This window comes from Rana temporaria, chromosome 3 (assembly GCF_905171775.1).
Source record: "Rana temporaria chromosome 3, aRanTem1.1, whole genome shotgun sequence".
Taxonomy (NCBI): Eukaryota; Metazoa; Chordata; class Amphibia; order Anura; family Ranidae; genus Rana; species Rana temporaria.
The window spans coordinates 47,617,456-47,642,692 of NC_053491.1; the positions used below are offsets into that span (position 1 = coordinate 47,617,456).

The window sequence follows — 25,237 nt, forward strand, 5'->3', positions numbered from 1 at the left end:
TTCCTATGTTGATGGGGACAAGGGCATCATTTGTGACATCCCTGTAGAAGACTGCAGGTGATTTATCAGAATGTAAGCTCCTTAGTACAAGGAGGCCCCTCGATATCCTGTTCTTCTCCCCTACATGAATGAGCCATGACTGTGCCTTGTTACTCATTCACAAAAAAATTTAATGGCAAATAAAAACACCCACACTGTAAAAAGCTCTTTATTAAAAGTTAATGTCCCACAATGTAAATCTAAAATCGGTCACCTCATCCATTGATGTAGATCCAACGTCGATCACGAATGATGCCCTGATTATCTACAGAATGCTCTGTGTTGCAATGATCCATATTTCACTGCTACTCCTGTCATAAATTACAGTTCCCCAGCACTGCTGGAATGTCAATACAGTACCAGGAAACCTAGGTGATATTAACCAAATATGATGATGACCATATTTGCTATTGATGTCACCCAGAATTCCCACCACCTATCAGCTTGTTTACAATATGCAACAAGCTGCATTTTAGTGGCAGTAGCAATACCACCACTAAATGACTTTGGCTGCAAGCAGCCAGGGGTTTGGGTGGCCAGCCGTACTGCCTATTTTTCTTTCTCGTACATTACGGGACACAGAGCGGCATATTCATTACTATGTGGGTTATATGGAGTACCTTCAGGTGATGGACACTGGCAATCTCAAACAGGAAGTGCCCCTCCCTATATAACCCCCTCCCATAGGAGGAGTACCTCAGTTTTTTCGCCAGTGTCTTAGGTGTTGGTCATGGTTTAGCTTTGCCTCCACATCCTTGGGATCAAGGCAGGCTAACCGGATCTGTCCAACGGCCTCAGTGCTAAAGTGGACAGTATCCGGACCCCAAAGCCATGGGGTTTGCCCATAACGCTTCTCTTTTTAGAGAGCTGGACCCTGGGCCCAGGACTTAGAACCTTGGGCATCTAAAGCTCCTGTTTGCCAGGGTGCTATATGGGCCCAGGACAGTGGCTCCTTCATAGGAACCCAGGGCCTGAAGGTCTAGACGCCACCCACGGAGATGGGGTATGATTGGACCTCTTGCTGTGCAAAAGTCCTGCGGCATGGAGCAGGTAAGTATTGGGGAGCCTGCGGAACTTGGTTCTTAGCAGATTCCCTGGAGGGAGGTGCACAGGGGGTCATGCCTGGGTATGCTCTGCATTGGCAAGGAATCACTATGTCTATGGTCAGAGACAGGATGATTCAAATGTTTTTCCCCCAGTGATTGGTGTCCTCCCTGTTAAGTGTTGTTTAGCTGGGTCTGCTGTGCTAGGTGTGGGATCTCTGTGAAATACAGGAGCCGTGTTTCCCATGCTAAGAGGAGGTCTGTGACCTACCTGAGGGCTTACCTGCCTGGGTGCTGCGCCGCTCCGTCCTCCTCCATGTGCGATGGCCCCCGCCGACGGGCGCGCGCGCGTGCCCGAGATATGAACGTTTTTTCGCGCCATTGGCTGGGGTGGGGGCGCATCCCTGTGGGCGGCGATTTACATATAGGAAGGGGAGGCCCTTCCAGTAGCTGCCAAAAGCTCAGTGTCTTCCTGAGTTACAGAGGAGGAGGACGCAGAGCGGAGCTCGCTGAGGACACCCAGTGGCGGAAGGAAAGATTACAGTCGTTTTCTAAAGAATAGACTGTCAAACCTACAGATAGGTTTCCTTTTCCTTTTTTTCAGCAGATGGCTATTGGCAATACTTATTAGGAGACAGAGTATTTTTCTTTTCCTCTTCAAAAAAAAAGATATAAAAAAAAGGAAGAAGAAAAAGGGAAAGTACTTCTGATCTCCCTTCTCAGTTTGGGCGTTAGTTTCTATCGTTCCCAAACCGGCAGATCCCCTTAGCTACGTCTGTGGCTGGGTGATAGCAGGTGTACCTCGGTATTGTACCATGGCTTCTGGGTCAGAGGGTACAAAGGGTGGGGATTCCCCCGCAAAATCCGAGGGCTCAGACACGGCTATGCCACTGCTCTCCCCACAGGACATATCAGGGCACGCCCTGATGGGACCTGGGGGGATCTGGTGCTGGGGCTGGTCCAGTTCAGTCCAACCCCGGCTTTGTCACTGAGAGGGTGCTTGCTGTTTCTTTAGGAGAACTAGAGAAAAGAATGGCAAAAAGAATAGCTAAGGCTATATCGGGTAGAAAGCGGACTAGGTCTCCGTCACCCGAGCAGGAACCCTCAGACTCAGAGATCCTTTCCCTAGGGGAATTGGATAATCCTGACGTTTTGGACCAGGGTGGTTCAGAGATCGAGGATCCGGATACTGAGGAGTCTAGTCAACCTCCCAAGGGGAAAGTTTGTGGGTTCAAGCTTTAACGGACATGGTCCATGAGGCATTTAAGTTACCCATACCAGAACCTCAAGTATCGGCGGTTTCAGCTTTAGGCTCATTAAGAGCGCCTCAAAGCAACGCAGTTTTTCCGGTCCATCCTCTACTCGAGGATGTCATATTTCAGGATTGGATCAAGCCAGATAGTCTTTTTACCACCTAAAAAAATCTCTGTTTTATATCCTATGGAGGAGAAATTCTCCAAAAGGTGGGCGCCCCCGGCGGTGGACGCAGCCATCTCCTGTGTGAACAGATCTTTAACTTGCCCTGTAGAAAACTTACAGGTGTTTAAGGATCCGGTTGATAAACGCTTGGAAACATTACTTAAGGCCTCCTTTACTTCAGCAGGGGCGATAGTTCAGCCCGCTGTGGCTGCTATTGGAGTTGCCCAAGCATTATCAGATAAGACTAAGCAAATGCTTAAACTGATCCCTGCCCAACAGGCAGAGGAATTTTCGGATATACCCAGGGCTATACGCTTTACGGTGGATGCTATCAAGGACTCCATCCAGCAGGCGTCACGTTTATCCTTATTTCTAATCCATATGAGAAGGCTCTTATGGTTAAAGAATTGGGAGGCTGAGCCCCCGTGCAAAAAACTCCTGGTAGGGTTTCCCTTCCATGGAGGACGTCTCTTCGGAGAAGATCTGGATAGATATATTCAGACTATATCAAGCGGCAAAAGCACTTTCTTGCCAGTCAAGAAGAAGGCCAGAGGGCCCGCATTTAAGCGCCAGCCCTCCCCGGGGCAGGGGCCCTCTAATACCAAGCAGTATCGACGGCCTCCTGCAAGATCAGGATTTAACAATAAGCCGCAGGGCCAAGCCACGGGGGGCAAGAAGCAGTGGTACCGCAAGCCTGCGAAGCCAGCCCCCAAGTCGGCCTTATGAAGGGGCGCCCCCACCCACGATGGTGGGGGGAAGGCTGCGTCTCTTTGCAGAGGTTTGGGAGGCCAGCATTCCCGACTGCTGGGTACGGTCTTCCGTGACCACGGGCTACAAACTAGAATTTCTAAAATTCCCTCCTCCTCATTACCAGGAGTCAAGAGTACCAGGCGACCCTGTGAAAAGAGCCGCATTGATGGCGGCATTGAATCATCTGCTATGCCAGAAGGTGATAGTAGAAGTACCAGTCCGGGAACAGGGATTGGGGTTCTACTCCAACCTGTTTATTATCCCAAAGCCCAACGGCGATGTCAGGCCAATCTTGGACTTAAAGGGAGTAAATGCGTACCTAAAGGTCCGCTCATTCCGGATGGAAACTATTCGGTCAGCTGTCGCCGTGCTCCAGAAGGACGACTTCATGGCGTCCATAGACATAAAGGATGCTTACCTTCATGTGCCAATTTTTCAGCCACATCAAGTATTTCTACGCTTCGCGGTGGCTCAGCGTCATTTCCAATTTGTGGCGCTCCCCTTCGGGTTGGCTACGGCCCCCCGGGTATTCACGAAGGTCCTAGCCCCAATCCTAGCCAATCTAAGGACCCAAGGGGTCACGGTCCTGGCTTACCTGGACGACCTCTTGGTCGTAGACCACTCATCTCCTGGCCTGGAACGAGCAGTGGCCCTCATGGTTCAGTACCTCGAGAGGTTCGGCTGGGTCCTAAATCGAGACAAGTCAGCATTCCTGCCCACAAGGCAGCTGGAATATCTCGGCATGAGATTGGATACAGAACAACAAAAGGTGTTCCTACCCCTATTAAAGGTCAAGGCCATCAAGGAGCTAATACAAATAGTTCTAAGAAAGAATAGGCCAACTGTTCACCTATGTATGCGACTACTAGGCAAGATGGTGGCCACATTCGAGGCGGTTCCGTACGCTCAGAGCCACACTCGCATCCTGCAGGCAGCCATCCTGTCAGCATGGAGCAAGAGGCCTCAGGCCTTAGAAATTCCTTTGCCACTCTCACCAAGAGTGCGGCAAAGTCTATCTTGGTGGTTAAACCCTCAGAATCTCCTGAAGGGAAAGACTTTCAGTCCTGTGACCTGGAAGATAGTAACCACAGACGCCAGCCTGATGGGCTGGGGAGCAATTTTGGATGGTTGCACTCGCCAGGGCACTTGGGCAGCGGCAGAGAAGCAGTTGCCCATCAATATCTTGGAGCTCAGAGCTGCTCGACTAGCCCTCAGGGCTTGGACGTCCAAACTACAGGGGTTCCCGGTGAGAATACAATCGGACAATGCCACGGCAGTGACATATATAAATCACCAAGGGGGAACCAAGAGTCAAGCCGCTCAGAAAGAAGTGAGCTTGATTTTCTTGTGGGCAGAAGCCCATGTGCCCTGCATATCGGCTATATTCATTCCCGGAGTGGACAACCTACAGGCGGACTTCTTAAGTCGCCAGACTCTGTTGCCGGGGGAGTGGTCTCTGCATCCACAGGTCTTTCAGACACACTGCCAGAAATGGGGAGTGCCGGACGTGGATATCATGGCATCGAGACTGAACAAGAAGCTAGACAGGTTCATGTCCCGCTCAAGGGATCCCAGGGCCTGCGGAACCGATGCGTTAGTTTGCCCTTGGCATCAGTTCAAACTTCTTTATGCATTTCCCCCGCTCCAGTTACTACCCCGCCTGCTGCGCAGGATCAGGGTGGAGCACATACCAGTCATCCTGGTAGCTCCAGCATGGCCCAGAAGGGCATGGTATTCACTAATCCTAAGGATGGTAGTGGGAGACCCTTGGACTCTTCCTCTACGGCCAGACCTGCTATCGCAAGGTCCGATCCTCCACCCTGCCTTACGGCATCTAAATTTGATGGCCTGGAAGCTGAATCCCTGATTCTCAGGGGTAGAGGTCTGTCTCAGAAAGTAATCTCTACCCTAATCGGAGCCAGGAAACCGGTCTCTAGGGTGATTTATTACAGGGTCTGGAAGGCCTATGTAGGCTGGTGTGAGTCCAAGCGATGGCTTTCTCGCAAATTTACCATCGATAGAGTATTAAGTTTTCTCCAGCTAGGAGTGGATAATGGACTGGCATTAAGCACAATCAAGGGACAGATTTCAGCTTTGTCAGTGTGGTTTCAGCGGCCGCTGGCCACCCACTCGCTAGTTAAGACCTTCATTCAAGGGGTCTTACGTATTAATCCTCCAGTTAAATCCCCACTTGGTCCGTGGGATTTAAATCTTGTTCTGTCAAGTTTACAGAAACAACCTTTTGAGCCGTTGGCTGAAATTCCTTTGGTTTTACTGACAAGGAAGTTAGTATTTTTGGTTGCCATGGTTTCCGCCAGGAGAGTATCGGAACTGGCAGCCTTATCCTGTAAGGAACCATATCTTATTTTACATAAGGACAAGGTCGTTCTCCGCCCTCATCCTTCCTTCCTACCAAAGGTTATATCCAGTTTTCATCTAAACCAGGATTTGGTATTACCATCCTTCTTTCCTAAACCTACTTCCAAAAAGGAAGGGTTGCTGCATACCTTGGATATTGTCAGGGCCATGAAGGCCTATCTTAAAGCTACAGAGAAGATCCGGAAAACAGATGTGTTGTTCATTTTACCGGATGGGCCCAAAAAGGGGCAGGCAGCTGCAAAATCCACCATCTCGAGGTGGATTAAACGGTTAATCACTCAGGCCTACGGCTTGAAGGGGTTGCCTCCTCCGTTATCATTAAAGGCTCATTCTACTAGGGCCATGGGCGCCTCCTGGGCAGCACACCACCAGATCTCTATGGCTCAAGTTTGCAAGGCGGCAACCTGGTCTTCGGTCCACACGTTTACAAAGTTCTACCAGTTGGACGTAAGAAGGAATACTGATACAGCCTTTGGGCAGGCAGTGCTGCGGGCTGCAGTTTGAGACCCTCGGATTCCGGGGGCTCCCTTTGAGTAAAATTTAAAATTATTTTTTTCTCAACTAAGTTGGATTTATTATGATTTAAGTATATCTCTAAATTAAATCCTTTTGTCTTGGGAAGATGTCTCCCTCCCCTCATTGTAAGCATTGCTTTGGGACATCCCACATAGTAATGAATATGCCGCTCTGTGTCCCGTGATGTACGAGAAAGAAAAAGGGATTTTTAATACAGCTTACCTGTAAAATCCTTTTCTTGGAGTACATCACGGGACACAGAGCTCCCACCCCTCTTATGGGGACCATTTTGGGAGGCATACTGCTTGCTACAAAACTGAGGTACTCCTCATATGGGAGGGGGTTATATAGGGAGGGGCACTTCCTGTTTGAGATTGCCAGTGTCCATCACCTGAAGGTACTCCATATAACCCACATAGTAATGAATATGCCGCTCTGTGTCCCGTGATGTACTCCAAGAAAAGGATTTTACAGGTAAGCTGTATTAAAAATCCCTTTATTTTGTCCATTCAGCAAACAAGCTGGGTTTAGGTCATACTCATAGTTGATCCAAACCTCATCTCTAATGTTTATCTGCTTTGCTTCTGTTCTAAACGCTTATCCAATTGCATGTTCTGTGCAGATTTCTGGGACAGGAAATTAGCTATTTATATAAAATGGGATGTGGAGTCTGGGGAATTCTGCCTGCAAAAATATTTGATTACTTGGAAGTTCTATAAAATGAAAGCTTGCTGCAGATTGAAATGGAAACATAATTTTTGATTAAAGTAGAACTATAGGTAAAACTTTTTTTTTTTCATTTTAGACAGAGTAAGGGAGGGTTTTTTTGTTTTTGTTTTCTGTTGTTTTTTTGTTTGTTTTTTACTATCTGTGTCCCATTGCAGAGATTTTCCTTCACGTCACTGTACCATAGCCAATCAGGAAGTAAGCGAAAATTCCCGGAAATTATTAGAAGAATTCCTTGGGGACCCCCAAATGACCAGAACTAGTGTCCCCATTGGAAGTTTCCCCTCCTATTACTTTTCTGGGGGACAACCCAAAATTTGGGATTTTCTTTTACTTTCACTTTCAATGATAATAGTAAACGGGACAAAGAGAGAGGGTGAATCTCCTTAACGGGGGCACAGACAGCAGTAAAAACTGGTCTTCTAATCTATCTGTACTCCATTCAAAAATTGGATAAAAAAAGTTTTGCCTTTTAGTTATACTTTAAATTAAATCACAGAAATTATTTTGCTGCAACTTTTAATCTGTATTTTAACAAAACTTGGATTTTTCTTTACTGTTAAACTCCAGCCAGAACTTTTCTAGTTTTGGTTATTGGGCAAGGTTCTGAACTGCTGTCATATTTATATGATTTCTGCATCTTATTTGTTGCAGTTTGGTCACTGGAACAAGAAGTGAGGGAAAATTTCTCCAATTAGTATGTGGCCAGCAATAAAAAAACGGATAGAGATTCTAATTCCTCTTAACCCTGTTTTCATCATTGTTTGTGTCACTGTTGAGAGATTTTCTTTCCCAAATTCTGTTCTGTGACGACTCTAGACATTAAGGGGAATTTCCCCAGAGTGGCCACCAACTGCAGTAGGGACCTTGTGAGCATACTCTTTCCCAATCTATCCAAAATTAAAAAGTATAAGGAGTCTCATTTTAATCATTTCTATGCTTCAGATCTATTTATATGTAGTGCCTTGTTTGTCAAAACTTTGTATTGTTTATCCACTTTTATCAGCTGGATGTGATTCACACCGCCATGCACCTGGCGATGCTTGCCTGCCTCACAGAATCCTCTCTTCTTCTTCTCTTCCTCTGCGCCAGCGTTCAGAGAGGCCACCCTGGTGTAAGTGCTTTGTATCTCCATTTTGTCTACATGCACATGGTCTAAGCCAGTGGTTCTCAAACTTTTTTTCAGTCATGGCACCCTTTGAAAGTATGCAAAATCACGAAGCACCCCAGTGCCCTTCACATTAGAGTCCTCAGTCTCCCCTCCCCGTTACCACTATAGAGTCTTAGTCCCCCCCCCCCCCTACCGTTTGACATCAAAACCCTTAGTTCCTCCACCCCCCTTTGACATCAAAGTTCCCCAACCCCTCTTCACTTTTCACTTCAGAGTCCTCAACCCCCACCACCACCTTTTCACAGGAAAGTCCTACCTTCTGATCTTCACCACAGCATGGCAGATGGTGGAGCAGGTCTAAATATAGGCAGACTTCCACCCTTTCTGAATGCTGGGGCTGTCTTATTGCCACCCTGGATTAGTGTCTTGCGTTTCCAGGGTGCCAGCCTGCTTTCACCATGGACACACATGACCTTAAATACCAGGCGCAGCGCTGCACCTCCTACAAACCCAGACAGACACACCAGGGTACTAGTCACCCTTATTGAGAAATGCTGGTCTAAGATTTAGCTTTGCTTACACTATATTCAGCTTTTTTCTTACACTGCTGTTTTTAACCACACATCTATCAACATTGGCCAGAGTCTCCACTATTGTTAGACATCATCACCAATAAATATAAACTTGTTGTTGTAAAAATGTGTATTTCTGCTTTATGCTATACTTCGGTCTAATCACATAATCTCCCCTATGTCAGCCAGCAGTGGCTACAGGGGAGGGAAGAGAGAGCTTGACAATGTACAGCAATGCCTGAGAGCGGTGACATCACCCATAGGCTTACTGTGGCCCATCCGTTGTCAGTGCTTCCTCCTCTCTTTTGCAGCCACTGCTAGCTGAGACAGGAGAGCCGGATCACATGACTGAACTGAAATGGCTTGAAAATAAGCAAGTATGCAGATGTTTCTTCCACAGTTTAGTCAGGATAGGTGTTTGGAGGGGGAGGGATCTTTTTTTAAGAGTATTGTTTTTGACTGAAGTTCCACTTTATGTATTTAGAATATGCCAAGGTGTTCTCAAAATGTAAGAATATAAATCTAAACAATTTTGCTGTTCTAAATTGTAATGATTAAAATGCACCTGCAGTCTTGGTAAAACAATTGTAAGCTTTAAGCTAGAGGGAATGGTAAACACGACAACTGTTTTGTTGGGCTGGGTTCACATAAGAGCACGCAGCGGTTCACAGATGAAGTCTGGTGTTTCCTCGTTCACCGTTTCAGGTCCGATTTCTGTCTGAATTTTTGGCTGAATTCGGACCTAAAACAGACCAAAAGACGCACAGGGCTCCTGTGCAAATCGCACCAGAGCCGCTGTGGAGATGTGTGAACTGACTCCATAGAGAGCCAATAACAGTCTCCTGCTGTGTGAATTGAATGCTGGAAAACCTGCATCCAATTCACACTAGTGTGAACTCAGCCTTAATAAAGGATAAGTTCACCCTTGTAAAAAAAAAAAATAATTGCACATCTTTTTGCAGGTAAAAAAGTTTGCATTTATTTTATTTTTTTACTAGGAGCATGCAGAGTATTAAACCCACAGTCAGCAGATCGTGGGTGCAATGCAGACTCCTGCAGACTGTCAGTATGAGCTGTCTGCTCGTACCTCGTATGGGCAGGCAGTTACGCAATGGCAGGAAGAAACAATGAACTACCTAGAGTGCTCAATAGCACCTGGTAGTTGATTGAGAACTACAAACCAACTTAAGCTAAGGCTGTCTGTACTTACAGTTCTCCTATTCACAGAACTCTGTGAATGAATAACATGACTGGGTGGGCATAGCCCTGCACAACCATTTTTTTTCTATTGTGACAGCAGGTGGGGGGGGGGGGAGAAGATCCCTGGCTCACTGTCACTAGGGGGGTGTGCCAGGGGAAAAGCTGCAGCAGTGGGAACGTTACATGTTCCACCCTAAAAACAGGTGAGATCTGTAACATATTCCCAAAGGTGAACTTCTCCTTCAAGGTATTTTGGAACAGTGTTAATAATCCCAACTTCATAGAGCTGTCCTCCTCCTTCACATCTTTAGGTTTATCTGTTTTAACCTAAAGGAAAGTGTGCCTCATTTTAAGAGCTTGCCTGGCAAAAGTGCAAATGCACGGACTCTATAACTTAAAATTGTGGTCTCCCAGCTGGTGATCGAGTATGACACTGGTCATCAAGCTGTGTTTCTTAAAATAATAATCATAAGAAATTGTCTCCAGTTTCCAGCTATTGTCAATATTTAGAGAAATGCAGACGCAGCTAAACTGTAAAAAGGGTGAACGCACACTACTATCCCTGTAGTTCAAATTACGTTTTTCTTTTTCGTTACATCACGGGACACAGAGCGGCATTCATTACTATATGGGTTATATGGAGTACCTTCAGGTGATGGACACTGGCAATCTCAAACAGGAAATGCCCCTCCCTATATAACCCCCTCCCATAGGAGGAGTACCTCAGTTTTTACGACAGTGTCTTAGGTGTTGGTCATGGTTTAGCTTGCCTCCGCATCCTTGGGATTAGGTGAGCTAACCGGTTCTGTCCAAAGGCCTCAGCGCTAAAGTGGTCAGTAACCGGACCCCAAACCCTTGGGGTATAGCCCATAATGCTTTTCTTTTTAGAGAGCTGGACCCTGGGCCCAGAACTTAGAAACCTTTGGGTGCCTAATGTTTTCTGTTGCCAGAGGGCTATATGGGCCCAGGACAGTGGATCCTTCATAGGAACCCAGGGCCTGAAGGTCTAGACATCCCCACGGAGATGGGGGAAGATTGGGCCTCTTGCTTGGCAAAGTCCTGCGGCATGGAGCAGGTAAGTGAGGGGAAAACTTGCGGAACTTGGTTCTTAGCAGGTTTTTTCTGGGGGTCACAGGGGACATGCCTAAAGTTATGCGCTGCATCTGGCAAACTAGTCACATATCTTAATGATAGGATGGCTCTATGTGTATTTTTTCCCCATAAGAAGTGACCTCCCTTGTAGTGTTGGAAAAGCATTGAGTGGGGCCTGTGTGATATAAAGTGTATGTGTGTGTCAGAGAGCTATGCTTACCTGCAAGCCTCCAGGCGATGCTCCATCAGTCTTCCTCCTCAGAGCCTGCAAGCAGGCAGAACGCTGACCTCCTCGTGGTTCCAGCTGGAGCAGAGAGGCTCCCTTCCCCCCAACCCCCCCCCCCCCTATCGGCGGGCGCGCGCGTTCAGGTGTTATAGGCGCAATTCGCGCCGTTTAGCTGAGGGGGGAAGGGCGGGTCAGTGGTTTAAGGAAGGGGCGGCCCTTCCTTTTTCGTTCCAAACAGCTCATTCAATACATTGGAACTGGGGAGGAAAGACCAGAGCGGCAGCACGGGGCGCCGAGGACACACAGTGGCCAGAAAGAATATTGCAGTCTTCAGAAGACTGTTTTCAAGCCTAGAAATAGGCTGTTTCTTTTCCATCTCATAGTTTTTCTTGCAATACTACTCAGGGGGACAGAATGTTTTTTCTTTCCTGGATTTGAAACAAAAACAAAAAAAAAAAAAAAAAAAAAGATTGAAAAAAAAAAGTCATCTAGGGGAGAGGAAGCATTTTTTATCCCCCAAACAGGTGTTTGGGCAATTAACTTTTATAGTTCCAAGTACCAATAAGTAGCAGGTGTACCTCGGTATTGTACCATGGCATCCGGGTCAGAGGGTACAAGAGGTGGGGATTCCCCCAGAGAGTCTGAGGTCTCGGACAAAGCTATGCCGCTGCTTTCCCCACAGGGAGCCTTGGGGCCATCGGGATCTGGGGCTGGAGCTGGCACGGGTCAGTCCAACCCTAAGATGGTCACGGACGAGGTATTACTCACCTCCTTAAGAGAGATGGAGAAAAGAATGGGAAAAATGATAGCCACAGCTATGCGGGGCAGTAAACGGATTAGGTCTCCGTCGCCCGAGCGTGGACCCTCAGAAGAGGAGGTCCTTTCCTCAGGGGAATTGGACGACCTCTTGGACAAGGACCAAGTAGGTTCAGGGATCGAAGATCCGGATACAGAGGAGTCTGGAGCAGTCTCCCAAGGGGAGGGCTGGTGGATTCAAGCCTTAACGGACTTGGTCCATAATGCATTCAACTTGCCAGTACCAGATCTCCAGGTATCGACGGTTTCAGCTTTGGGCTCACTGAGGGCGCCTCAAAGCAATGCAGTGTTTCCGATCCACCCTCTATTAGAGGGAGTTTTGTTCCAAGATTGGAACAAGCCAGATAAGATCTTCTTACCACCTAAAAGATTCTCTGCCCTATATCCTATGGAAGATACATTTTCCAAGAAATGGGCTACTCCTGCAGTGGACGCAGCCATCTCATGTGTTAACAGGTCGTTAACATGCCCTGTAGAAAACATACAGGTATTCAAGGATCCAGTTGATAAACGCTTGGAAGCACTACTTAAGAACTCCTTCACTACTGCAGGGGCAGTAGTACAGCCAGCTGTGGCTGCGATTGGGGTTGCTCAAGCATTATCGGATCAAATTAAGCAGATGCTTAAACTTATTCCTGCCCAGCAGGCAGAAGATTTTTCGGATGTCCCTAGGGCCATATGTTTTACGGTAGACGCAATTAAGGATTCTATCCAGCAAGCGTCACGTTTATCGTTATCCCTTATCCATATGAGAAGACTCTTATGGTTAAAAAGCTGGGAGGCCGAGCCCCCATGCAAGAAGCTCCTGGTAGGGTTCCCCTTCCATGGAGGACGACTCTTCGGAGAAGACCTAGATAAATACATTCAGACCATTTCAAACGGCAAAAGTACTCTCTTGCCAACTAAGAAGAAGTTTCAGGGGCCTGCGTTTAAACGACAGTACTCCCCTGGGCAGGGGCCCTCTAATACCAAACAGTATCGACGGCCTCCTGCGAAAGCAAACTTCGGCTTCAACAGCAAGTCTCAAGGACAGGCTGCTAGAGGCAGAAAGCAGTGGTTTCGCAAACCAGCAAAACCAGCCTCCAAGCCGACCTTATGAAGGGGCGCCCCCACCCACGAAGGTGGGGGGAAGGCTGCGACTCTTTTCAGAGGTTTGGGAAGCCAGCATTCCCGACGACTGGGTACGGTCTTCCGTGGCCACGGGCTACAAATTAGATTTCCTAAAGTTTCCTCCTCCTCATTTCCAGGAGTCGAGGATTCCAAACGATCCGGAGAAAGGAGCCGCATTAATGTCGGCATTAAACCTATTCATCATCCCGAAGTCCAATGGAGATGTCAGGCCAATTTTGGACCTAAAGATGGTAAATGCATACCTAAAGATCCGCTCATTTCGGATGGAATCCGTGCGGTCAGCAGCTGCCACACTCCAAAAGGACGACTTCATGGCGTCCATAGACATAAAGGATGCCTACCTTCATGTTCCAATTTATCAGCCACATCAAAAATATCTACGCTTCATGGTGGCTTCGCGTCACTTCCAATTCGTGGCGCTTCCCTTCGGGTTGGCTACGGCCCCCCGGGTGTTCACGAAGGTCCTAGCTCCAATCCTAGCCAAACTAAGGATCCAAGGGGTCACGATCCTAGCTTACCTGGACGACCTCCTAGTCATAGATCACTCGTCTCCCGGCTTGGAGCGAGCAGTGGCCCTCACGGTCCAATACCTCGAGAAGTTCGGCTGGGTCCTAAATCGAGAAAAGTCAGCTTTCCTGCCCACAAGGCAGTTGGAATATCTCGGCATGAGATTAGACACAGAACAACAAAGAGTGTTTCTACCTCTGAGGAAGGTCAAAGCCATCAAGGAATTAATCCTACTGGTTCTAAGCAAAAAGGAACCGACTATTCGCCTATGTATGAGGTTACTAGGCAAGATGGTGGCCACATTCGAGGCGGTACCATACGCCCAGAGTCACACTCGCATCCTGCAGGCAGCCATCCTGTCAGCATGGAGCAGAAGGCCACAGGCCTTGGATATCCCATTGCCGCTCTCATCAAGAGTCCGACAAAGTCTGTGTTGGTGGTTAGACCCTCAGAATCTACTGAAGGGGAGATCTTTCAGCCCAGTGGCTTGGAAGATAGTGACCACAGACGCCAGCCTGACAGGCTGGGGAGCAATTTTGGATGGTTGCACTCGCCAAGGTACTTGGGCAAAGCTAGAGAAGCAGTTGCCCATCAACATCTTGGAGCTCAGAGCTGCTCGACTAGCCCTCAGGGCTTGGACGTCAAAATTGCAGGGGTTCCCGGTGAGAATTCAATCAGACAATGCCACGGCCGTGGCATACATAAATCACCAAGGGGGAACCAGGAGTCAAGCCGCTCAGAGAGAGGTGAGCGTGATTCTCCTATGGGCAGAGGCTCATGTGCCCTGCATATCGGCAATATTCATTCCCGGAGTGGACAACTTTCAGGCGGACTTCTTAAGCCGCCAGACTCTATGGCCGGGGGAATGGTCTCTGCATCCACAAATCTTTCAAGCACTCTGCCAAAGATGGGGAGTGCCGGACGTGGATGTCATGGCATCGAGACTCAACAAGAAGCTAGACAGGTTCATGTCCCGCTCAAGGGATCCGATGGCCTGCGGAACCGATGCGCTGGTTTGCCCTTGGCATCAGTTCAAACTTCTTTATGCGTTTCCCCCGCTCCAGTTACTACCCCGCCTGCTGCGCAGGATCAGGGTGGAGCACATACCAGTCATCCTGGTAGCTCCAGCATGGCCCAGAAGGGCATGGTACTCACTAATCTTAAGCATGGTAGTGGGAGACCCTTGGACTCTTCCTCTACGGCCAGACCTGCTATCGCAAGGTCCGATCCTCCACCCTGCCTTACGGCATCTAAATTTGACGGCCTGGAAGCTGAATCCCTGATTCTCAGGGGTAGAGGTCTGTCTCAGAAAGTAATCTCTACCCTAATCAGAGCCAGGAAACCGGTCTCGAGGGTGATTTATCACAGGGTCTGGAAGGCCTATGTAGGCTGGTGTGAGTCCAAGCTATGGCTTCCTCGCAAATTCACCATTGATAGAGTTTTAAGTTTTCTCCAGCTAGGAGTGGATAAAGGATTGGCATTAAGCACAATCAAAGGACAGATTTCTGCTCTGTCAGTGTGGTTTCAGCGGCCGCTGGCCACCCACTCGCTGGTTAAGACCTTCCTTCAAGGGGTCTTACGTATTAAACCTCCAGTTAAATCCCCGCTTTGCCCGTGGGATTTAAATCTTGTTCTGTCAAGTTTACAGAAACAACCGTTTGAGCCGTTGGCTGAAATTCCTTTGGTTTTACTGACAAGGAAGTTAGTATTTTTGGTCGCCATAGTTTCCGCAAGAAGAGTATCGGAACTGGCGGCCTTATCCTGTAAGGAACCATATCTTATTTTTCATAAGGACAGGGTCGTTCTCCGCCCTCATCCTTCCTTCCTACCGAAGGTTATATCCAGTTTTCATTTGAACCAGGATTTGGTATTACCATCCTTCTTCCCTAAACCTACTTCCAGAAAGGAAGGGTTGCTGCATACCTTGGATATTGTCAGGGCCATGAAGGCCTATCTTAAAGCTACAAAGAAGATCCGGAAGACAGATGTGCTGTTCATTTTACCGGATGGGCCCAAGAAGGGGCAGGCAGCTGCAAAGTCCACCATTTCTAGGTGGATTAAGCAATTAATCACTCAGGCCTACGGCTTGAAAGGGTTGCCTCCTCCAGTATCATTAAAGGCTCATTCTACTAGGGCCATGGGCGCCTCCTGGGCAGCACACCACCAGATCTCTATGGCTCAAGTTTGCAAGGCGGCAACCTGGTCTTCTGTCCACACGTTTACAAAATTCTACCAGTTGGACGTAAGAAGGAATACAGATACAGCCTTTGGGCAGGCAGTGCTGCAGGCTGCAGTTTGAGACCCTCGGATTCCGGGGGCTCCTCTTTTTTGAGTTAAATTTAAAATTTAAGATTATTTTTCTCAACTAAGTTGGATTTATTATGATTTGAGTATATCTCTAAATTAAATCCTTTTGTCTTGGAGATGTTCTCCCTCCCCTCATTGTAAGCATTGCTTTGGGACATCCCATATAGTAATGAATGCCGCTCTGTGTCCCGTGATGTAACGATAAAGAAAAAGAGATTTTTAATACAGCTTACCTGTAAAATCTTTTTCTTGGAGTACATCACGGGACACAGAGCTCCCACCCCTCTTTTGAGGACCATTTTGGGAGGCATACTGCTTGCTACAAAACTGAGGTACTCCTCCTATGGGAGGGGGTTATATAGGGAGGGGCATTTCCTGTTTGAGATTGCCAGTGTCCATCACCTGAAGGTACTCCATATAACCCATATAGTAATGAATGCCGCTCTGTGTCCCGTGATGTACTCCAAGAAAAAGATTTTACAGGTAAGCTGTATTAAAAATCTCTTTTTTTTACTTTGGGATTGTGCTCAAAGTATTTCAGGCTCAACTTCTGTGAGTTGTAATGTGTGTCCTTTTGTAACCAAGCAACTTCGAAAAAATAAATGTCCAAAGCTGTTTGACCAAAATAGCTGCAACCATGTCTATAAAAGGTTATTTATTTTTTTCATTCAATATTAACAAAGCTTTTGTCTTGCCATTTGTAGACAGCAGTGGACCTTCCAGCACTGTGTCAAGTGCTGGTCCTTCATCTCCAACTAATCTAGATCTCTCATCACGTTTCAATTTCAATGCTAAGACTTCACTAACTGAGGAGCAGAGAAGAAAGTTGAATCTTGATGACAACCTTCAACCAAATCAGATACAAGGCGAGGAGACTTCAAGCAGTCAGGAAGCATGGCAGGACCTGCCTCCAGTGGAAGAACCATTGTGTCATGACTCTACCTACCTAGAACGGCAGTCTCTGTGTGATCTGGCACCTACATCACAACCCTCCATGGAAGAAGAAGTGATTGTTGGTATAGAAGTACCAGGCTACCCTTCCTTGCCGTATCCTCCACCTGCTGCGTCAGGGAGCATGGTCTTTGAAAACCTGATACATCAGCGGTCGGTACTGGATGAACAAATGCTAACAGAACTATCTTTACATGGACAAGAAACGTCATTGTAGGTGATAGGTGGAATAATGAAAAGGCTGAGCATTTGTGGATAGCTCTACAAACCACTTAGAATCACTCTGCCAGCATAAACACTGGGTTTTGCCCAAGAGAACTGCCAGGGTATTTACACTGTAGTATTCGTGGATTGTGTTCCATTATATCAACTTGTTGAACACAATTCTGCATCAAAGCCTACTAAACATGTACAATTTTAGACGGAGGATTATTTATTCATCACCATTTTTTTATTTTATTTACCATTCTTTACAAATAATGAAGATGCTCATTCTTAGGAATAACTAGACTCAAATATCAGTAATGAATTCGGTATTTTACAGATAACAGAATACTGGTAGTCAGTTAATACGAGTAATCACTGCGCAGTGAGCCTTCCACAATTATGAATCCATCCTGCTGTTTTGGATATTGTTACATATTTAAGATTAACAGAGTTGTTGTAACAAATTACCTTGTTCAAAAACACTTCCCATGCGGAAGTTTGCCAGTCCACACTCTCTGAAGGGAATGTTTTAAGATGTTGTCCGGGACATAGGTTTTATTTTTGCATTACAGAGTCCATACCAGCAACTATGAAGATTCTGTCATAGAATATTCTCAGTCTCAGAATAAACTTTATCTCAAGTCTCACTTGTCCAATGTCTTGGATAGAAATTGGCATGAATATGCTAGTGATGTGAAGGTCAGGACAATCTGTGCAGCTGGATCCTGGTTCCATGGACACTCTTGTAACACATTAAGAGAAACTTTCTTTTCTATAAAACGTTATTGGAACAAAATAAGGGGGATCTTTCAACAACAGACTTCTTTTAATTTGTTGGTGTTTTTAATGCACTAACATTTTTAAATTCTTAATGTTTTTGGCCCACCAGCACTAAAGAAGTAAGATTTAGGAGTAATGTGTTTGAAGACATCAATGGATGTAGGTGCACAGTTTTCAAATGCCTGAATGATGATAGTTTCTTGCAGATACGGTTTTTCATTTTGCAGTAATGGTATTGTAAACCTACCAAATACAGTAAGTACAGTACTTATGTAGTTCCAGTCCTACCATGAACGTGGTGTACCATAACCATATATTCTGCGATTTCTTAATTTGTTGGGTGCCATCTGGACCTCCTTATACTGCCATAGGGGGGTTAGTCACCACTGTTTTTGGAACTCTTTTCTCTACAAGTGACACTGGTTAATTGACCAATAACCCTCCTATTTTTTTGTGTTTACATCCTGCTCCATTTCGTGTTAAATTAGTTTGCAGGAAAACAAGAGCTTAGGTTCTTATCAGTGGGATCTAGTCATATTCTTTATATTGTCGTCGTACTCTGCACTAAATGGACTGTAAATTAGTTTAAAAAAAGAAAATACAGTCCTGTAACTAAAGATCCATTTGATATTTTCTAAGCTGGTGTCTCTCCAGCTAATGTTTGGTAATTGTGTGTCCCTGCTGCTGACATTTTGTACTATGTACTAATAATACAAATATATCGTTAAACTAATCAACATAAGACAGATTACTGACATTGTGCTAACCTTACCCACTGACCTCCCAGGTCATAGTCCAGATTTTATCTCTGGTTGCTAGGAGAAGCAGACCAGCAAGACTAATTGTTTCTTTTGCAAATCATTATGTGCTGTCCTGGAAGGAAAGGGTTTTATTAATTTGCACTTGTTCTTAACGGTACAGATTGTGCCGCAAAGCTGTTAAAATAATTGTGAAAGAAGGTATTTATAACCTTGGGTATATTCCTTTTATTCTATCTAGAAGACTGTATGTAGAATATACTACCACGGGTGTCACTTGTTTGGACACTGAAACTATATATTAAGCAGAAAAGAGCAGCTAAGGCTTTATTTTTTGTATAACTATTAGACTTTACAGGGTGTATTTTAGTCCTGTAGGATACTTGAAGATATACAATGCAGTAAGGATATTTTGCTTGAATGTGGTTCGCTCACAGGACAAAAATAAAATTTAGGTGCCAAAAGGTAATGGAATTTTATAGCAGATATTTTTATTTCTTGTGTAGATTTGTAAGAAACAACAAATGGTCTTCAGCAGTTGGAAATATAAGCCGTGGATGTAAACAATAATCATATGTTGAATAATGCAGATAATGGGATATGGTTTGTCCTGCCCTCGACTCGTTTTTTCCACAGCCTTTGCAAACTATTGGTTATCTTTTGATCTTTTGTAACTAAATCTATATTTTCCACTAGTTTGGTTGATTTATTGTGGAAAAAAATGGGGATGGAAATTCTTTACTTTAAATTACGTTACTGTAAATGATATTAAATACTGTGGAAAACAAAAATGGGGGTTCCAGCAAAAATAAATGCGTTTAACCGATTTTCTAATTTACAATGTTCGCAGAATACTTTTAGCTGTCACTTTGCCCTTGCTGACTTGTTTTTGAATGTGCAGTTGCCAGGCTGTCAACCTTATTCTTGCTGTTGCTACTTGGTGAGTCGCTGACCTTGAACAAGAATGCTGCAAGGGAAGTGTTGGTATACCCTCTAATAATGAAATAAGGATCACAGCCCCAGTGCTTTCAATAACGAGTCGCCTGTAACTGCTTAGTTTTATGTCGGAGAGTTCCTATAAAGCTGTTGGAATGTGGTCAAGGAGCTGAATGGTATTTGTACATTATATCCACTTCAGACCACTTTACCAATAATGCATTGCAGAGTTTTTTGTTTTTACTCCTTATAAATGTAAAGTATAGCACAGAGAGCAGCTATCTACTACATTATGTCATGTTCTCATACTTGACTGGTCCTATTCACACCTATGTACCTCAGAACCACAGATAAAGGTGCCTTGTGGTTCTACAACTGTTTTTAGAGCACTGAAATACATTTTTCCAAAGCCTTCTTTCTTCTAGCGAACCCTATGCTGTGTATATGTGTCACGGAAATGAATGATTGTTTTTCTTCTGTAATGCCATTTCCACGTGCCCCTGAATAATGCCTTGGTGTGAATTCGACCTTAAAATGGGGCTTTTGGTTTTGATTTAATGAAATGTAATTTTATATACAAATGTACATGTTATGCAGCATTTTAAATACTTTCATTGGTTTGTTAATTTCCATTTTCTATGACGGTATTTAAATGTATTAACAAAAAATGATTCATGGTGACAACAAAAAAAAAAGAATAATAATGTAAAAAACAAATAATATAAATGTTTATCACACCAGAAGCCCTACAATTGGGAAGTGGGGAGGCGACTTGTGAGTGCAAAAGTATTACTGCATTGGATGTGTAAAAGGAAGATGATATTTTTCAAATAATCTATTAAACATGTAACACAAAATCTATATTGTATACAAGTATATATCTATGTAGAACAAGCAGCTCTTTAATTTAATTGTTTATCAAAACTGTTTGGACCATGTACCACTGTGCTGAATACAAGATATTCATGTTTGCTGTTTATGCTCTCGCCATCTCTCTCTTTGCATTAGTGATCAGTGAGTAGTTTATAGGTAAACCCCTAATTGTAATTGAGATTCAAACACCTGCAGGACATGCTGTTTTTGTAGTTCATTGTACAGTTTGTGGAGTTGTTGGTCACTTTTTATTATACTACTGTTTCTAAATGTTTTGCTAGTGTATGTATACGATTTACATATTTTGTACTTCTTGATTCTTCAGTACTGTTTGAGACTCTATTTATTAATGAATTCCAAATATATAAGGAAACCAGGGGAAATATAAAAAAGTTTATCTCTTTGCTAACATGATACATCAAGTCGTTCATATTTTTTTTAATTTAATATTAAAGTGGAAGTTTGCCCTAGATTTATTCATTAATCCTTATGCCAGACGTACCTTAAAGGGATAGTAAAGTCTTTCTTTTTTTATATAATAAACATGTTATACTTACCTGCTCTGTTGCAGTGGATTTGCACAGAGCAGCCTGGATTCTTCCCTTCTCAGGTCCCTCTTTGCTGCTCCTGGCCCCTCCTTCCTGTCTAGTGCCCCCACAGCAAGCAGCTTTCTATGGGGGCACCCGAGGCAAGCTGCAGCTCCGTGTGCCCATTCAGACACGGAGCTGCAGTTTGGCTTATAATCCAAAGCACTAGCATGCAAGTTTCCTCATAGAAGTTAATGGAAATGAAAATAATTAGTTCCACATTGACTTCTATGGCATACAATACCACATGTGGCCAGAGGTGGAGGGGCGCCAGAGAGATTCAGAAATACTCAGAGACCATTCGGCTGCATTCGGAAACACTGGGGAACGCAGTATTTCAGAGTATTTCCGAACTGCACACCACAGAGGCTTGAATCTTGCATGCATTGCAAGTCAACACTCGCAAACCGGGTCAGAATAAAAAAAAAAAATCCTTGTATTGCGAAACGCTCGTTAACCACGTTACTCGCAATCCAAGGTTCCACTGTATTAGGGGGGCTGCTGCACACAGAAGGCTTTTTATCTTAATGTATAGAATGCATTAAGATAATAAAACCTTCTGCCTTTACAACTCCTTTAAATGCATAGCACCATATTTGACTTCTGATCACACTATGGTTGTCCAGCAATCAACATTATCAAACTACTGGCTGTTACTAGCGACACCATGCAACTCACAGGGGTTGATTTACTAAAGTCAAATAGACTGTGCACTAAGCTCTGGAGCAAATTCACTTGTAGAGTGCAACTGCACTTTCAAAGTACACAGTCCTACGTGTCTTTAGTATTAAAAAAAAGGGCGCAGAGAAAGCATGTTCAAGCTTTTCTAAAGAGGCTTTGTGATCACAAGACCTAGATAGCATAAGTTCCATGGTGTCATTTGTAATAGCTGCAGTTTTTCATTGCTGGTTGTTGGAAAACTGGAGCACAGACTGAAATCAAACATGATACTATGCATTTATTAAGGTACACCTGTTATATTGCGGTGTAATATTTTTCTTTATCGTACATCACGGGACACAGAGCTGCACATTCATTACTATGTGGGTTATAGAGTCTACCTTCAGGTGATGGACACTGGTGTAATCAATTAAACAGGAAGTTCCCTCCCTATATAACCCCTCCCCTACTGGGAGTTCCTCAGTTTTTTCATCAGTGTCTAAGGTGTTGGTCACGAGTTAACATGTGCTCTTAGGAGCTCCACTGGAGGGATCCATGCTGGATGTAAAAAGCCTCCATAAATCCGGATCCGTCCAAGGTGCTTCATAGCCAAAGTGGACGGTACCTGGGCCTCGGTACGAAGAACGAGGTTTAGCCTATAATGCCTCTCTGCGGAGGGCTGGATCCTGGGTTCCAGAACTTTGTGCCTTCTAAGGACCAAATGTTTTTTCTGCTGCCAGGGTGCTATATAGGTCCAGGGGTGTGGTGTTCCTGCCATGGACCCCGGTCCCTGAAGGTCTAGGACTATACCCACGGTGAAGGGGGAAGATTGGGCCTCTTGCTTGGCAATACCCTGCAGCGTGGAAAGGTAAGAGAGGGACCTACGGGACTTGGTTCGACAGTAGGTCTTCTGTAGGGGACTATGGGTCTCGCCTATATTATGTTTTTATGCATGGGCAATGTAAACCACAATGTCTTTTGAGACGGGATGGCTCAGGGCACCCATATACCTCCCCTAGCCGGCATGTAGCCTGGGCCACTATGTCTGTTCAGACAGGATGGCTGTAGTACCCATATATCTCCCCTTGAAGGGGCTGGTACATAAAAAAAAAAAAAAAAATGCCCTTAATCCTATGCAAAGCATTGTCTTCCATGAGTAGCTGCAAGTCTTATCTGTTTTTCCACTACTATGGGCAGTAAAAGACATGCCTGATGTTTTCGCTTACCATGCTTTCCAAAGACGGAAGCTTAAGTGTTAGCTGGTCTATTGTGCGTCCCACTTCCTCAGCTTCAGGCTCTACCATGTCGCACGTGCTCACCGGCTCAGTGCAGTCGCAGAGAGGGCTCTTCAAAAAGGCCCAGACGTCAGAGCTCTGTAAAGCTAGGGGGACACAAATGTAAGCACCTTGTGTGAGTTGGATACAGATTCATCTAAGACGCCTACTCCGCATCTAGCTGTGCAGATTAGCAGGCATTGTTGCTGCCAGACTATGTTCAGCTGTTGATGCACCTGGGTTAAGCTCCTCTGCTTTTAGCTTAGGACTTTGGTCTCCCCATTGAATAAGGTCAGGGGTAGGAATATAAAAAGGAATCGCCACCTGAACCTGGTGGCCCCTTATTCTCCCCTGTAGAGACAGCTCACAGATTGAGCCATCAGACCTGTCAGGCAATCAGTGCAGCCTCCCCCAACATTGCAGCCACTCTGCATGTGTTTTGTTTTTTGCATCACATTTGTTGTTCTACAAGAGGTTAACTGCTATGTTCGCAGCATCCTCACAAGAAGCAAAAAAAAAAAAGCTGGGTGTGTCCCTTTTCCTGCTTTAATCCTTAAACAAAGGGAGTAGAAGAGTTGGGGATGAAGGTTCACTGTCAGAGGACAGGAGACAGGAGCTGCAGCCTAACGAGGAGAAGCTATCAATAGCCCTACAGGTTCTGATTGCACCTGCAGTCTTTTCAGAGATTCATGCTGCATATAATTTCCCTCTGCCTACTCGGCCAAAGCCTCTATCTTCTCCTTAGAGTGTAAAGAGAGGTTTTCCTATAGGTGGCTAGTAAGACCTCCATATGGTCCTCAGCCTGGTGTCGGCTTCAGGCTAACCAAATGCACATCTGAGGGATGCACAGTTGCTGGTACACATTGCTAACGTCTCTTAATTGAGGAAACGCACATCTACAGAGGATAACTTCCTTTTTACCAGTCCGCATGTTGCATAAGATACATGAGTTTGGAATGCATGTGGGATAAAAACAAGTAACAAAGCATGTTTTATTGTGGATCGCATAAGGATACATGTTTCTGTCTGTATGGTGTTGCATGTTTGTTAGAGTTGCATAGAAAGGCTTGAGTGCATAAAGATGCTAGTTACCTGATCACTCAAGTCCTGGATTACCCAAGGATATTGGGTCACACAGAGAGACTTGTTTCCACAGAAAGGCCTAAAATCGCATAAAGACGTTTGTATGTATAAAAATGCTGGATCACACACACATGGTTACCTGATCACCCAAATCCTTGATTACCCAAGGATGTTTGGTCACACAGAAGTGGTTTGTTTCCACAGAAATGCCTAAAATCGCATAAAGTTGCTTGGATGCAAAAAAGATGCTGCATCACACATGGTTACCTGATCATCTGCGTCCTGGATTACCCAAGGATATTTGGTCACACAGAGAGGCTTGTTTCCACAGAAGTGCCTAAGTTCGCATAAAGATGCTTGTATGCATAAAAATGCTGGAATCACACATGATTACCTGATCACCCAAGCCCTTGATTCCCCAAGGATATTTGGTCACACAAAGAGGCTTGTTTCCACAGAAATGCCTAGAATCGCATAAAGAGGCTTGAAGGCATAAAAATGCTGAATCACACATGATTACCCGATCACCCAAGTCCTTGATTACTCGAGGATATTTTGGTCGCACAGAGAGGCTTGTTTCTACAAGAATGCCTAAAGATCGCTTAAAGATGCTTGAATGCAAAAATAAGCTGGATCACACATGGTTGTCGGATCAACAGCGTCCTGGATTACCCAAGGATACTTGATCACATAGAGAGGCTTGTTTCACAGAAATGCCTAAAGTCGCATTAAGATGCTTGAGTGCATAAGGATGCTGGATCGCACAGGGGTGCTTGGTCACACAAGAGTCCTTGGTCACACAAGGGTTCTTGTCCGCACAGTAGTGCTTAAAATGCATAAGATGTTGATCGCATGGAAGATGCTGAATCGCATAAGGATGCATGATTACTTTAAAGTTGTACATGGCGGCCTAATTAAGCAATACAGGATTCCTTGTGTTTGCATAGAAATACGTGTCTGCATGGGTTCATGTTGCACATTGTTGCATAACACGTTTATATCGCATGCTTGCTTGCAAGATGCTTGTTCCAGAGCACACATGCTATATGCATGTTTTTCTTAAAACATATTTATATGAATTCATGCTTCCAGGAACACACGCTGCCATGTACACACACTTCCATTGAGGCATATGGCTTTAACACTTGCCACATACACACATGGGGAGCCAGTTGCATATGTGTTTATTTACTTGGGTCTGCAGAGGTTGTCTGCGTTTCGCAGGGGAACAGCACTATCTCCAGTTGGTGGTCTTGCCCTTTTGGGTTAGCCTCCGTGCCTGGGTTGTCAGGGT

The 25,237-nt window shown here is 45.1% G+C and overlaps 1 protein-coding gene across 18 annotated transcripts in view; it reads left to right on the top strand.

Annotated features, from left to right (window-relative positions):
• Positions 1–20,443, top strand: part of PPIP5K1 (diphosphoinositol pentakisphosphate kinase 1) — a 239,242-nt gene extending 218,799 nt beyond the window's left edge. For 17 of the 18 annotated variants that reach the window (XM_040342509.1, XM_040342513.1, XM_040342515.1 and 14 more), the window contains 2 exons: positions 7,879–7,986; positions 16,539–20,443. In XM_040342509.1, the coding sequence (XP_040198443.1) occupies positions 7,879–7,986; positions 16,539–17,002 (572 nt within the window). In that variant the 3' untranslated portion in view covers positions 17,003–20,443. The remainder of the gene's footprint in view (positions 1–7,878; positions 7,987–16,538) is intronic. The other variant, XM_040342514.1, reaches the window with a different exon arrangement.
• The last annotated feature ends 4,794 nt before the right edge of the window (positions 20,444–25,237 follow it).